Source organism: Asterias rubens, chromosome 20 (assembly GCF_902459465.1).
Source record: "Asterias rubens chromosome 20, eAstRub1.3, whole genome shotgun sequence".
Taxonomy (NCBI): domain Eukaryota; kingdom Metazoa; phylum Echinodermata; class Asteroidea; order Forcipulatida; family Asteriidae; genus Asterias; species Asterias rubens.
In genome coordinates this window covers 6,443,338-6,456,891 of record NC_047081.1, presented here as the reverse complement: position 1 = coordinate 6,456,891, position 13,554 = coordinate 6,443,338, and the positions used below count along the sequence as shown (strand labels likewise).

The following is a 13,554-nucleotide window of genomic DNA, read 5'->3' as shown; positions in this document are numbered from 1 at the left end:
GCGGGAACAAAATAGTCTTTGTTTGTGCCCTTTGAATCGTTTCACCTGTCCTTAAAGACAGTGGACACTACTGGTACTTGTCAAAGACCAGTCTCCTCACTATTGGTGTATCTCAACTTATGCATAAAATAACAAACCTGTGAACATTTTTAGCTCAATTGGTCGACCAAGTTGCAAGATAATAACGAAAGAAGAAAAAACACCCTTGTCACACGAAGTTGTTTAGATGGTTGATTTCGAGACCTCAAGTTCTAAACCCGAGGTCTCGAAATCAAATTTTTGGAAAATTACTTCTTTCTCGAAAACTACGTCACTTCAGAGGGAGCCGTTTCTAACAATGTTTTATACTAGTCTATCAACAGCTCCCCATTACTCGTCACCAAGTAAGGTTTTCTGCTAATAATTATTTTGAATAATTACCAATAGTGTCCACTTCCTTTTAAGAAGTTCCGTGAATAGCATATTGATACAACTTTAGTAATTAAGACCATTTTCCCCCAAAACACAGGAATCAAAGTCAGACACTTCCATTACCACTGAGTTATCTGAAGCAACTTCTTTACTAACTCCTTCAACTGCTTTGGAACTTGAACATATCATGGGACAGGAACAGGATCGTCGAAAGCGGACGCTGGCTGAAGAATGTCGCCGCATTAACCCATCAGAACCAACTGGCGATCACATACATTTACTCGTCAACGACAAACATAAACTCCTCTTTAATTTCATCCCCAAGGTGTCTTGCACGACTTGGAAGACAATCTTGAGTACACTTAACAATGAGACTGGAGACTTAAAACAGTTATACAACAATGTGACTGGAAATGTAAAGCCGGTACTGTTTAATTACAAACAAGATGACGCCCGGTTGAAGAGCTACCGTAAGGTGCTGTTTATACGAGAACCCATGAGCAGGTTACTTTCTGCGTACTTGAGTAAACTTCGCCCTAGGTCTCGTACGCAACGGATCTGGGAGCGGAGTTATGGCAGCGACATTTCCAGGCGTTACAGAGGCGTTAAAAACCAGAAGCTCAAAGAAGGACAATGGTTGGATATAACATTCGTTGAATTTATCAAATACATCACTGATCTGGGTAGTGGGTTTATAATCAATCCTATGACTGATCACTGGCTGCCACAGTATAAACTATCACGGCCTTGTCATGTCAAATACGATTTCATCGGCCATTTTGAAAATCTTGCAGTTGAAGGTCCGTTCGTACTGCGATGGCTAGGTGTCGACAACATCGTCCACTTTCCAGAATACCATAGTTCAAACGCAAAACAACAGTTTTTGAAATATTACAAATCGATATCGCCGGATTTGATGAGGAAACTGATAGATTATTACCATGTGGACTATAGATTATTTGGATATTCACCCGATGACGTCATGAGCCAGGTTCTACAAGGTGTTTGATGTACCGTACACCATTATCCTATGAATCTATGGAGCACAACTATTACTAGTCTTGATTGAAGACGTTCATTCTGTTAACGATACCGATATCGCAACGCACACGAATTACTGGGAAAGAGAGCCTGCCCCAGTCCTTCCTATAGTCAGCTCCTAAACAGTCGACGTAGCGCCCTCTACCGGTTACCAATACAAATTGGGGTCGCCAATCAAGACTTGCAATGACTAGACTTGTCCCCTGTCTTCATCCGCAAGGATAAAGACAGGTACTTGCTTTTCAGGTACTTTCCACTTTTCTTTGTTGAGTTGAGGTTTCAAACAAATTCATTTTTGGTTCATCCAATGCATAGGTTCATCCCTCTTAAGGTGTTTTCTTTGTCTTTTTATTACTATTGTTTATTACTGTATTTCAATCTCTGGGTCTGCCTTTGATCAGTGATTTATAATTAATAAAGTTATTTTCAAATTGTTGTCTTCAAGAAGCCTTCAACTTTGAGTAACTTTTTCCAAAACGGGACTTGCCTGCCAGATTTCATGAGGTACTCCTCTTATTCTAAATAATTTAATAACCAACTTAAAAGTCTAAATTAATCAAATCTCAGTTACGCTTTACTAAATTTGTGCTACTTTTTTAACTGTTGTGTATTTTTAAAACCATATTGCTATTTTTGCTAGTATTTTTATCCTGTATTTTAATGTTTTTCTTGGCTGTATAGCGCTTTGAATCAGTGTTAAAGCGCTTTATAAATGCATTTAAGTTAAGTTAAGTTAAGCTATTATTATTGTTATTTAAAGTGGTCAAAACAGTGTGGTTACCTGGAACTTCTGATGTACAGACCGCTAATAAATAAAGGATACTTTATATTTATTTATATTGTAATGTTTACTTTATTTTTCCTTCATGCGAAAATGTGCAAACACAGACATGTATTGTTAAAAAAATAAAACACCATAAAATAATATGTACATGTACATGAATTTTGTTTTCATCATTAATGACTCCCTTTGTTGTTGAAGTCACGAACCTTGTTTACAACATAGTTTGGGCAGTTCCATTTGGGAAAATGGTTGATTGATCATGTGTTACTGTTTACGTGTTCGTTTTGATAAATTTCCTTTCTTGCTTTCTTCATGGTCTGTTTAGACCGTATCAAATAAGACGTTATCATTCAAATACCTTCCCACTTCATTTGAATTCTTTGTTATATTCGTTACCATTCAAATATCTGCCAACCACACGGCGTCTGTGAGCATGTGCATGTACATGTGCCATAGAAATCAAATTGGGAACACTGCATACTGCTTGATTGATTGATGTACATGTACACACTTACATCCGCATACCGCCTGCCCTACAATATTTCCACTCTCTTAGCAACAAGGGGGTTATTTGATACGGTCTATTATGAACCTTATCGATCACCTGACCTTGATTGACCAATCAGATGATCCCTGACATGGAATGTCAGCTGATTCTCTTTTTGTTACATCAACTCCCATTGGCTCACGTCGCTTGATTACCTCATTTCCACAAACCAATCACAATCAACTGAACAATGGTTACATGCAGTTGAGTCCACCACTCAGAGTCAACGTGAAGCATTTTGAAATGTTGAAGATCCTGATGGCATCGATTCACCTCTCAGTATTTTAAGCTACTCTCGACTCGACTGACAATTCAAACACGCTTTCTTTTGTTGCAACACTTCTCCCATTGGACTCCTTCTGATGACCTCATCATTCTAAACCAATCAGCTTTTGAGCTGGTGTGTACTTCCAGTCCGTTTCGGCTAGGTAGTCCAATCGCTTCTTTAAGTCTTCCAAGCGCTGCTGGTGCAACTCTGCAGCAGTACAGAAAAACATTTGATCATTGAATATAAATAATTGAAAATTTAAAGCAGTATAAAAAAACTTTGAAACATACACCAAAAACTGTAAGACATAACTAAACGTTGTTGGGTCACTTTGAACCTTGACCACTTCATACCCTGGAAACTTCAAACCTTTTGCAAGGTATGAAGTGAATTTGGACACTTCACAGCCAGAACACTTCATACCTTCTTAAAAAGACACTTCAAACCTTCTTACGACACTTCGTACTAGGCATTGGGGACTAGTGCGACTAGCATCATGCCGCGACTATTAAATCATAAGTCGGGCTGCGACTACCGTTTTTCAACTACTCAATTAATCGTGCCACCACGCACGACTAACTACATAAAAAAACATTATTGTGTCGCTCAGGACTAATCCCGACAACATAACTTACTTACAAACACAATCATTCGTCAGTGACATAATCTTTCCGTCCTTTCAGCTTGAATTTTACAAAATTTTAACAATTCAAGGCCTTATAAGGTGAAAAACATTCAATTTCACCTGGTTTGTTTTGCCCCCAAAAGTATAAAAACATGAAAAAATACGTGTTAGTTTGAAGAAAGAAAAAAGGTAACGGTACAAAGTGACGGTACAAAGTGACGGTACAAAGTGACGATACAAAGTGACGGTACAAAGTGACGGTACAAAGCGACGGTACAAAGCGACGGTACAAAGCGACGGTACAAAGCGACGGTACAAAGTGACAGTACAAAGTGACGGTACAAAGTGACGGTACAAAGTGACGGTACGATACAAAGTGACGGTACAAAGTGACGGTACAAAGCGACGGTACAAAGCGACGGTACAAAGCGACGGTACAAAGCGACGGTACAAAGTGACGGTACAAAGTGACGGTACAAAGTGACGGTACAAAGTGACGGTACAAAGCGACGGTACAAAGCGACGGTACAAAGCGACGGTACAAAGTGACGGTACAAAGTGACGGTACGATACAAAGTGACGGTACAAAGTGACGGTACAAAGCGACGGTACAAAGTGACGGTACAAAGCGACGGTACAAAGCGACGGTACAAAGTGACGGTACAAAGTGACGGTACAAAGTGACGGTACAAAGTGACTCGGCTGACGATAACAAATTACCAACTTTGTCAGTGACCCAGGTGAGGGTCTGAAGAGACCAAGGTACGAAGTGACTGACATCCTATCAAACTCTTCATTAACCTAATCTCAGCATAAGTATCAATGAAGAACAAATTTCTTTGTAAACTATTACATAGTAGCGTATATAAATGTTCCAGGCTGCATACTCCCCACCAGGGAGTTGAGATGGTTTAAGGAGTGATTTAAGGCCCAGTGACCAGGGGTAATAATGTGAAGCGCTTTTTTATATAAAAACGGGTTATTATTATTATTATTATTATTATTATTATCACACTGTAGTGCTTTAAAGAAATAGGTCCGACCCTTAGTCCCATATTACTTCAAAACAGAGTTCCACAGTGAGCGCTTAGATACGCCCCTGATGTGATAAAGCGCTATATAAGAAACCTAGTATTATTATTATTATTAATTATTCAATGAATCTCTTCAATTATAAAATTAAACCTACTCTTTCCCCTGAATTCCTTCCAAAGTTTGTAAATTAATGTCCAGTCAAAATAACAGCGCTTAGACCAAATTAAAAAAAATACCAGTTGATCGTCCCCGCCCGCATCCTTTTTTGGGGGCGCACCCTTTTATTACTATTTTTTATTTTTTTTTGTATAATAAAAGAAATGTGTTTTATTTTATTGTAGTTTTTATGTTAAATCCATCCTTTCAAAAAGACTGCAGGAGCTTTTTTTTAATCTAATGTGATGCTTGTCGAACATGTGTAACCGTCTGTTTCATAAAACAAAATTAGTGAATGCCTACCAGCAAATCTTTTTAGTGTAAGAATCCAACCCTGTTAATCAGGGTCCTCATGCAACAAATAGATATAAAATAATTTTACGGTGGGATCAATCTGAAGAATCGGTAGTAGCCTGTTTGATTTGAAATACTAAACGGCCATCTTGCAAAAGGGCATTATTGGTCTAAATAGTTTTTAGGCCTAGCCTATGTTCCCTAAGACTAGACTAGACTAAAGACTAAGAGTTTGTTTTGTCTAAATGCAAACCCTACCAATGCTTACCCTACACCTGTTTTTCCAACTGGAGTTAACTGGGACGGGCAGGATTATCCAGAAAGTATTTGGAGGTAGACTTCCAAAATTTGTTTTGTTTGCCGGCCAAGGTTTTTTAGTTTAATCACCTTTACCGTCTGCCTACACCTCCTGTTCCAGTCCCACGGACAAGGAAAATATTTCTCATGAAGAAAAAAAGACTTGTTTCCGTTTTACGAAAACCAGCGATTTTTGATTTCGTATTTCTAAACAAAGCTCCTATAAACTGACGATAACCCTAACACAAATATTTTATATACTATTTTCAGTCTGTGCCTCCTTTACTACCGAACTGCTTAATTAAACAAAAAAGAGTAAACTAAAACTTATTTTAAAAATAAAGGCGTTGTTAACAAGCTCTCTCGTTTCACACTGGTTGTAGGAGATTGGGGGGGGGGGGGCATAAAAAAGGTATATAATTTTGAACATAAATAAAACAACTTACACAAATGCACATCATAGATAGGATAAAATATTAATAAGAAGACAATGATTTATAATCATCATATTCATACATAGACAATGACATATAGAATCATACGATTCGTTACAAAAATAGTAGGAAAAACAATACAAACGAATGAATGAAATTGAATTGAAGGTAAAATTAAAAAGTCATACCTTTTTGGGCATTCTTCATACACGCTTCAAATGCATGCTCGATCTGTATTCTGTTGAGCAGTTTCCAAGAATCTGAAAAAAATTCCAGTAAAGTTACATTTTGTTATCATTACCAAAAAGGACTAAATATTTGTTGTTTTCACGAAACTGGTTAAACACAGAAAGTAAACTGAATTGAACACACACTATTTCAATAGCTATGCCAATTCATGAATACAATGAATGACAGTCTGTTTGTTGAATAAAAGTTATAAAACAACTTATCTAATGACAAACTGTATGATTTTAAATAATCTTAATACCTGGTTGATCATGTTGGTTGCCTTCTACAGCTGTGGGTGACCGAAAAAGTGCTTTTCTGGGGTTCTCAAAGTCCGGCTTTCTGGAAGAACTGGCCATTTCTTGTTCATGAAAATCGCGCCCTCTTTTGACGTCTTCACACATGAAAACGTATCCGAAAAAAAGACAATTTTTTTATATAGCCCTTTCTTTTGTTGATAAACAAACCGCCTTGGTTGGCATGGTCGGCCGAATGTTAGTAAAACACTAAATCTTAAAAACAGATGTTTTAACCAAATTCAGCATTTTCTGCAAACTTTCAATTAAATAATATACCTCTCATAATTATTTGTTTTGTTTTTAACAAAATCAACAAATTTTGTTACATTGTTATCAAAATAGCGATCTTTTCTTAATTTGCACTTACGGCTTTCCATAGTTTTCCAATCTGGGTTGGCAAAAACTCGGGCTGTGACGTTGCAAAAGAAAGGTCTATATGTATTTATGTTAAACTTCCCACAGTCCTTCCTTTATTCAAACGCAATGCAATACATGAGAACACACGGGCTTGTTTTTGGATGCCCTATTTTCTTCCTAAATTGAAATAATAATGAAGCACCGACTCTTCTTCATCTTTTGTTCAAAAATAGCTGCCTAGTCACGTTCCAAGTCTTGTCCTTGACAAGTTACCGTTTTACAATGGAGGTATTTTTATTTTTTATTTCATAGACACACAGGCATGATATTCTTGCCACTTTTTAATCCGATTTTCGATTTTGTTTTACCTCAGAAACATAATCGGAAAATTGTTCGTTAAAAGAATGAAATGTCTTTTTTGAAGCCTTTATAACACGTAGACATGTACAGTCCTTATACTAAAAATGCTCAATGACCAAATTTCATGCCTGCAAAGTAGACCTACCACCAACACTGGAAAGGAAGATTATAAATAACAAACAGTTTGAAGCAGCGATATTTTGACCACATTATTCATTTTAATAACATTTTGCAATCATCATGTCATTTACAGATATACAATTTGACCATGTACAATACAATCTTAATATATACATTGACCCCTCCCATATGAAGCCCCTCCCCTTGATAGGGTGCCACGCCCATCATTAACTACCACCAACATTTTGAAAACAATTCTAAAAATCTTTGTTTCGTCAGTTTTATTAACAAGACTTGAGATTGATTTTGATAATAGTTAATAAGGTATTAAATAAACAGGGATGAAAAACCAAATGGTATTAGTTTTGTAAGGGATAGTCCTAATACATGCATTGTTTGAAGACTTTGTCTGACGATATGAAATAAGAGCGAGTTTCTGCATAACGGCTTTGAAAAAAGACTAACACTGACCCTAGTCTTGCCTTTCCGGTATTACCGAAGAACTTTTGATCTGCTTTGGTGTAGTCTTGTCACAAGGAGATTGCAACATTCACTAAATGTAACAAACTGCAAACTTGTGCCCAATGTCAGAAAACTTTGCTTGGCACACTTCTGCTAAGCAGCAATGAGCAACAAACCAGTCACAAGTTGTATGTGTGATATGTTTGTTTAGCTGGTAACCTTTATTCTGGTAAGCGTAACTTTGTTATGCTTAGCTATTTTGTTGTGCTGAAGCAACTCTATAAAATTGGGCCAAGACCTGATGGAATAAGAAAGATTGTTGTCAACTGAATTATTAAGCAGACTTCAAACCTCAAAGACCTCATCCCACACCTCAAATATTTGTATTTATTAAAATATTTACAGAATTACATCTTTGAGAAACTCCAAAGATCATCCCAATCACCTAGCATCTCTTTGAAATGAATGATACATTTGGAAAAAGAATTGAATAATTATCATGTAAAGCAAATTGGATTAGTTTGGGCTGCTATTCTTTTTGTTCTTCTTTTTCTGCCATCCATTATAGTTTTAATGTATAAATATTAACAAATATTCTATCCTACATTTCAAATTGTACCAATTGCAGTAAAACAAACCAGTTTATCAACAGAGGGCTTTGACATTATATTATTATTATTATACAGGAATGTTGTCAGCCCAATGACCAGGGGTCAATTTCACAGAGCTGCTAAACACAAAAATGTGCTTTAATAGCGTGAAATTTTTGCCTTGATGAAAACAGGATTACCCAACAAATTTCCACATGTATTTCAGAATAAGCAAACAACAGCTGAACAACAGTAACATGCAATATGCAACAAACGGAAATTTGGTTTGTAATCCGGTTTTTTCAAGAAAGAAATTTCATGCTAAGCACATTTTCGTGCTAAGCAGCTCTATGAAATTGGGCCCAAGGGCACTTTGTAAAGCGCATTGATGCGTTATTGTAAAATGCGCTATATAGGAAGTAGTTACTATTAATTTACAACACGCAGCTTATGTAAAACGCCACTGGTTGAAGATTTATGACTTGGGGTCCAACTTATTGAGTGAATTACAAAATGTTTCTTCAACAATGTTATCAGGAACTTTTCAGTGGCAGATGTGGAGTAATTTCTCAAATGTTTTAACAAAATAACAATAATCTTCCTGCATTGTCAAAGCCTTTTATCGAGGCCTTCGTGGCGTAAACAGCAGAGGCACTGGAATAGGAGACCATGCACCTGAGTCGGGTGTGATCGAGTGGCTAGGCCACTCTCCTGCGTCGTCTCCCGTTCCAGTCTCTTGGGATCGCAGCTCTCCAAGCCACAAAGGCCGTCACAAAAGGCTAACATTGTCAAGGATATTAGAACCTGAGTGCACGTAAACCATGACGAGACAACACATAGCAAGTGAAATTTGAAGATTTGTTTTGAGTGGAATTCAAATAATTAAAAAGATTAACTGAATCGTCTGACATTTTTTTGGAAATTTTCCTTGGAGAAAATACATGTTCATCACAAAAAGACGATGACCAGACAAGTTAATAACCCAATGTGTTAACAAATAACAAAAACAAATGGACAGTGAGAACACTTCTTGCTCGTACTACTTCTAATAAAGGTGTATGAAATGCTTAATTGGCAATGTGAAAACAGTTCAAATACAGATCATTATTCTAGAGGAGGATTAGGACAATTAAAGGAAAAACAAAAGAAAAACAAAGTCATGAAATTGTTTTCCTAAAGAAGCAAGTTAAAGGGCTGTAAAGGGCAAAACCATGTTAAAGGCAGTGGACACTATTGGTAATTACTCAAAATAAATATTAGCATAAAACTTTTCTTGGTGACGAGTAATGGGGAGAGGTTGATGGTATAAAACATTGTGAGAAACGACTCCCTCTGAAGTGCCATAGTTTTTGAGAAAGAAGTAATGTTCCACGAATTTGATTTCAAGACCTCAGATTAAGAACTTTAGGTCTCAAAATCAACCATCTAAACACACACAACTTCGTGTGACAAGGTTGTTTTTTTCCTTTCATTATTATCTCGCAAGTTCGAAGACGGATTGAGCTCAAATTTTCACAGGTTTGTTATTTTATGCATATGTTGGGATACACCAACTATGAAGGCTAGTCTTTGACAATTACCAATAGTGTGCAATGCGCTCTGTGGAATAAATGACCTGAATAAATGACTGGGAATAACTTGGACAATTAACTCAATCTCAACACTATTAAACATTTCATGAAACTCTCCTACTATTATAACATATTATTAATATCCATCATGCCTCAACAACAGTCTAAACATAATTTTTTTTCTAAATTAATCAAAATAATATTTTATGAAGACACCAACACTATTTTTGTATCACTATACTTTTTGCAAATAATAAACGAGTGAAAACTTTCACTCTTCCGACAAACAAAATCACTTTTGGCTTGAATAACATAAGCACTGGATATAACAAAGCTAAAAACCACTGGACTGGATTTGACAATTAAAAATTGCACTGAGATTAAAATTTTCACAACGCCTCTTAAGATTAAAAAAAAAAAACGATCTGGCACTAACTTTCTTTTTAAACTGTGTTCTCGTTCCAAATTTTGAGCAGAGATAATTAATCAAGAAAACAATTTTGTTAGTCTAAAAGTTTGTAAAATGTATTTTCATTCATTTCTTTTTAGTGTATAAACGAACGTCCAAAGTCACTTTTTGTTTACGTCACGTTTTGTCTTTCCGAGAAACAGGTCCTTTGACAAATCTAAACCTAGTTCCCGGACTGTACTATTGTACTATTGCATGTATAATCATAACATTCCAAATGCATCAGCCTTTTTGAAAAGAGCCTCGGTTTCATTCCCTAGACTTGTGTATGACGTTAAAAGGGACACGTTGCCTTGGGTCGGCCGAGTTGGTCTATGAAAAGCGTTTGAAACGTTTGAAATGGATATGGTTCGAAAGATGTTTTGAGAGTAGAATGTAATGATCCACACAAACATGCCTCGAAATTGCTTGGTTTCCCTTGCTCGACTCCACAAAATGGCGTGCTGTGTTAGTTCAAGGAAAACAATGCAATTCCAAGGCATGTTTGTGTGGATCATTATATTCTACTTTTAAAACATCTTTCTAACCATATTGATTTCATAACATTGATTTCATAACATTGGTTTCAAACACTTTTCAAAGACCAACTCGACCGATCCAAGGCAACGTGTCCCTTTAAAGGCAGTGGACACTATTGGTAATTACTCAAAATAATTATTAGCATAAAACCTTACTTGGTAACGAGTAATGGGGAGAGGTTGATAGTATAAAAAATTGTGAGAAACGGCTCCCTCTGAAGTAATGTAGTTTTCAAGAAAGAAGTAATTTACCACGAATTTGATTTCGAGCCCTCAGATTTAGAATTTAAGGTCTGGAAATCAACCATCTTAGCGCACACAAACTTCATGTGACAAGGGTATTTCTTCTTTCATTATTATCTTGCAACTTCGCCGACAGCTTGAGCTCAAATTTTCACAGGTTTGTTTGTTCATGTATATGTTGAGATACAATGAGTGAGACGACTGGTTTGTGACAATTACCAATAGTGTCCATTGTCTTTAAACAAGATTGAGATTTGACGTCTTTGTTCATTAAGAGTACTGTCGGACTACTCAGTATACTTTTTTTTTTATAAACACTACCTCTTTCGTATTATCCTTGCCAGCATTTCTGCCACAAATCCAAACTTTTTACAATTTCACTGATTAATCCACTTTTACTGTGTTACACAGACACGCGACATTCATCTAACCTAAATTCTGGCGCTTTTTTTTACCAACATGTTTTCTATCCGTACAATTGCTAACCATATCCATTGCTGTCCTTCTTCATGCAGTAATCTGGGCCCAATTTTAAAGAGCTGCTTAGCGGCCGATTTTGTGCTTTCTGTGCAATTTCTATTTTAACGCGCTGCTAACCGTAAGCACACGAAAAGGCATGCTTAACTTCCGCTGCTTACCGCACGAAAAATAAATGGCGTCACAATGCAAATCAATGCAACTGTCTCTCCTATGCAGGCTTCAACTTCTGAATTCCATCTTCAATATCAACCTTCTTTAAGTCTTAGACATCTTGTGACGTGATCCTTACTACTTCATTAAATTTCTCTTCTTCGCGTCAGTGCAAACACGTCGCATCTCCTAAAATAACATGTACGTCATGCGCAAGTTTGAAAGTGTCAAAAAGTCAGATCTCACTTAAATTAACATAAAAGTACAAATTTTACACACAGCATAAATAATACAATGTTTTTGAATGGAGGAATTTTGTTGAGATATGATGTTTTAGCACAGACTTGCGTGTGTGAGATAAGATATTCTTCCACGGATATTTTTGTTGCAAGATGCAACAATTTAGCTTGAACAAGGTGATGAAGTTTGTGCATGGAGCGTTCTCCTGCCCAATACAATGTTTTAGCACAATCGAGACACAACGTTTTGCATTGACGCAATGTCTTTCAATAAACCCATTGCACCTGATGTCACACACTCAAAAAGCACCCTCACGGTGGTCAAAATGCGCCCTCACTGGGGTCAAAGGAAGCAAATCATTGGACGATAGATGTTCTTTGTGCGTAAAAAAGGTGCGCGTTACCTCAGCGTCCCTGCAGCGTTTCGTGTTATGCTAGGGGGTGACTTCAACAAATTTCCTGATTACTTAGCTGAGGGTTCCGTTTGAGGGAGAATTGGAGTGACAATGGGTATGGGTGACCCCTTCAGGATGGCTGGGTTAAGGAGGAAGGGTAGAGGACCTGCCTGTTTAGCGTCTTGACCCCCCGGTAGGGATCCTAGATAAGACAGAGGCGGCTGGAGAATGATGTTGGGTTGGCTCGTCACCGGATTGACGTCCTTGGCTACCGTTTGGGGCGGGGTATTGATGGGTGTGGGTGTTGTTGTCGAGGGCGGGTCAGATTTAGCGGGCGTTGTGTCAGGTGCAGCTGGGGTTGGAGGGTCTGTTTCTGTGACGAAAACAAGATCAAAGAAAGAAGAACAAGATTTTAAAAATGTGACATACTTTTTTGGCTGGTAACCTTATTCTGGTGAGCATTAAATATTGTTTTTCCTGAGCTACTTTTTGTGCTTAATGAAATTTATCCCAGATGATGATGATGGACAGACAAACATAAAGGAACCAGAACAAGTGTTTTTCTTGGCATCAGTCTGGTTACATAGGCCCTTTTCGAATCCACGACTTCGGCTTTGGATTCGGCTTCAGGCTCTGTTCTCTGAGCACTTCTGCAAAGCACGCGCAACTGTCATAACAACCACGGGGCCAAGCTAGCCTGAGCCGAATCTAGAGCCGAGGGTGTGGTTTTGAAAAGGGCCATAATGGAAGAAAATCAAGATGGCCTACTTACCCTCTGGCTTTGTATCCACTGTGCTTGGCTGCTCCTCGTTTGGTGACCCATCTCTGACGATCCCGTCGGGTGTAGGGGCGTTTGTAGTGGCACTACTCGGTGCTGGATCTCTGTTTACTACTCAAAAAAAAGTTTGAGTTCGGAGGGAAAGAGAAAAGGTCTTCATGAGTTCGGCCAGATTTCAAGGGTGGGGCGTTGCACCCAAACAAGGCCACATTTTATGGCTCTGCTTACCGGGGGCCGATTTCACAAAGAGCTAAGATTGATCTTAAAGACACTGGACACTATTAATAATTGTCAAAGACCAGTCTTCTCACTTGCCGCATCTCAACATATGCATAAAATAACAAACCTGTAAATGTTTGAGCTCAATAGGTCATCGAAGTTCTGATAATAATGGAAAAAAAAC

At 37.6% G+C, this 13,554-nt stretch overlaps 3 protein-coding genes across 5 annotated transcripts in view; 1 reads left to right on the top strand and 2 right to left on the bottom strand.

The window, feature by feature from the left end:
* Positions 1–598: 598 nt before the first annotated feature.
* LOC117303978 (carbohydrate sulfotransferase 14-like) lies at positions 599–2,117 on the top strand. Its single transcript, XM_033788448.1, has one exon. The coding sequence runs from the start codon at positions 599–601 to the stop codon at positions 1,418–1,420; it is 822 nt and encodes a 273-aa protein (XP_033644339.1). The 3' UTR covers positions 1,421–2,117.
* A 78-nt stretch (positions 2,118–2,195) lies between these two features.
* LOC117304117 lies at positions 2,196–6,523 on the bottom strand. Its single transcript, XM_033788618.1, has 3 exons — positions 6,383–6,523; positions 6,081–6,152; positions 2,196–3,258 (listed from the first exon to the last, which is right to left on the bottom strand). The coding sequence occupies exons 1-3, from the start codon at positions 6,477–6,479 to the stop codon at positions 3,155–3,157; spliced, it is 273 nt and encodes a 90-aa protein (XP_033644509.1). The 5' UTR covers positions 6,480–6,523; the 3' UTR covers positions 2,196–3,154.
* A 5,184-nt stretch (positions 6,524–11,707) lies between these two features.
* LOC117303743 (Golgi-specific brefeldin A-resistance guanine nucleotide exchange factor 1-like) overlaps positions 11,708–13,554 on the bottom strand; it is a 52,007-nt gene continuing 50,160 nt past the window's right edge. For all 3 annotated transcript variants that reach the window (XM_033788059.1, XM_033788061.1, XM_033788062.1), the window contains 2 exons: positions 13,146–13,262; positions 11,708–12,746 (listed from right to left, as the gene is read on the bottom strand). In XM_033788059.1, the coding sequence (XP_033643950.1) occupies positions 12,442–12,746; positions 13,146–13,262 (422 nt within the window). In that variant the 3' untranslated portion in view covers positions 11,708–12,441. The remainder of the gene's footprint in view (positions 12,747–13,145; positions 13,263–13,554) is intronic.

Coding starts and splice junctions, on each gene's coding strand:
- LOC117303978 (XM_033788448.1), top strand. CDS start 599: ATGGGACAGGAACAGGATCGTCGAAAGCGGACGCTGGCTGAAGAATGT.
- LOC117304117 (XM_033788618.1), bottom strand. CDS start 6,479: ATGGCCAGTTCTTCCAGAAAGCCGGACTTTGAGAACCCCAGAAAAGCA. Junction 6,153..6,382: donor CAACCAACATGATCAACCAG/GTATTAAGATTA, acceptor AATTTTTTTCAG/ATTCTTGGAAACTGCTCAAC. Junction 3,259..6,080: donor TATGAAGAATGCCCAAAAAG/GTATGACTTTTT, acceptor GTACTGCTGCAG/AGTTGCACCAGCAGCGCTTG.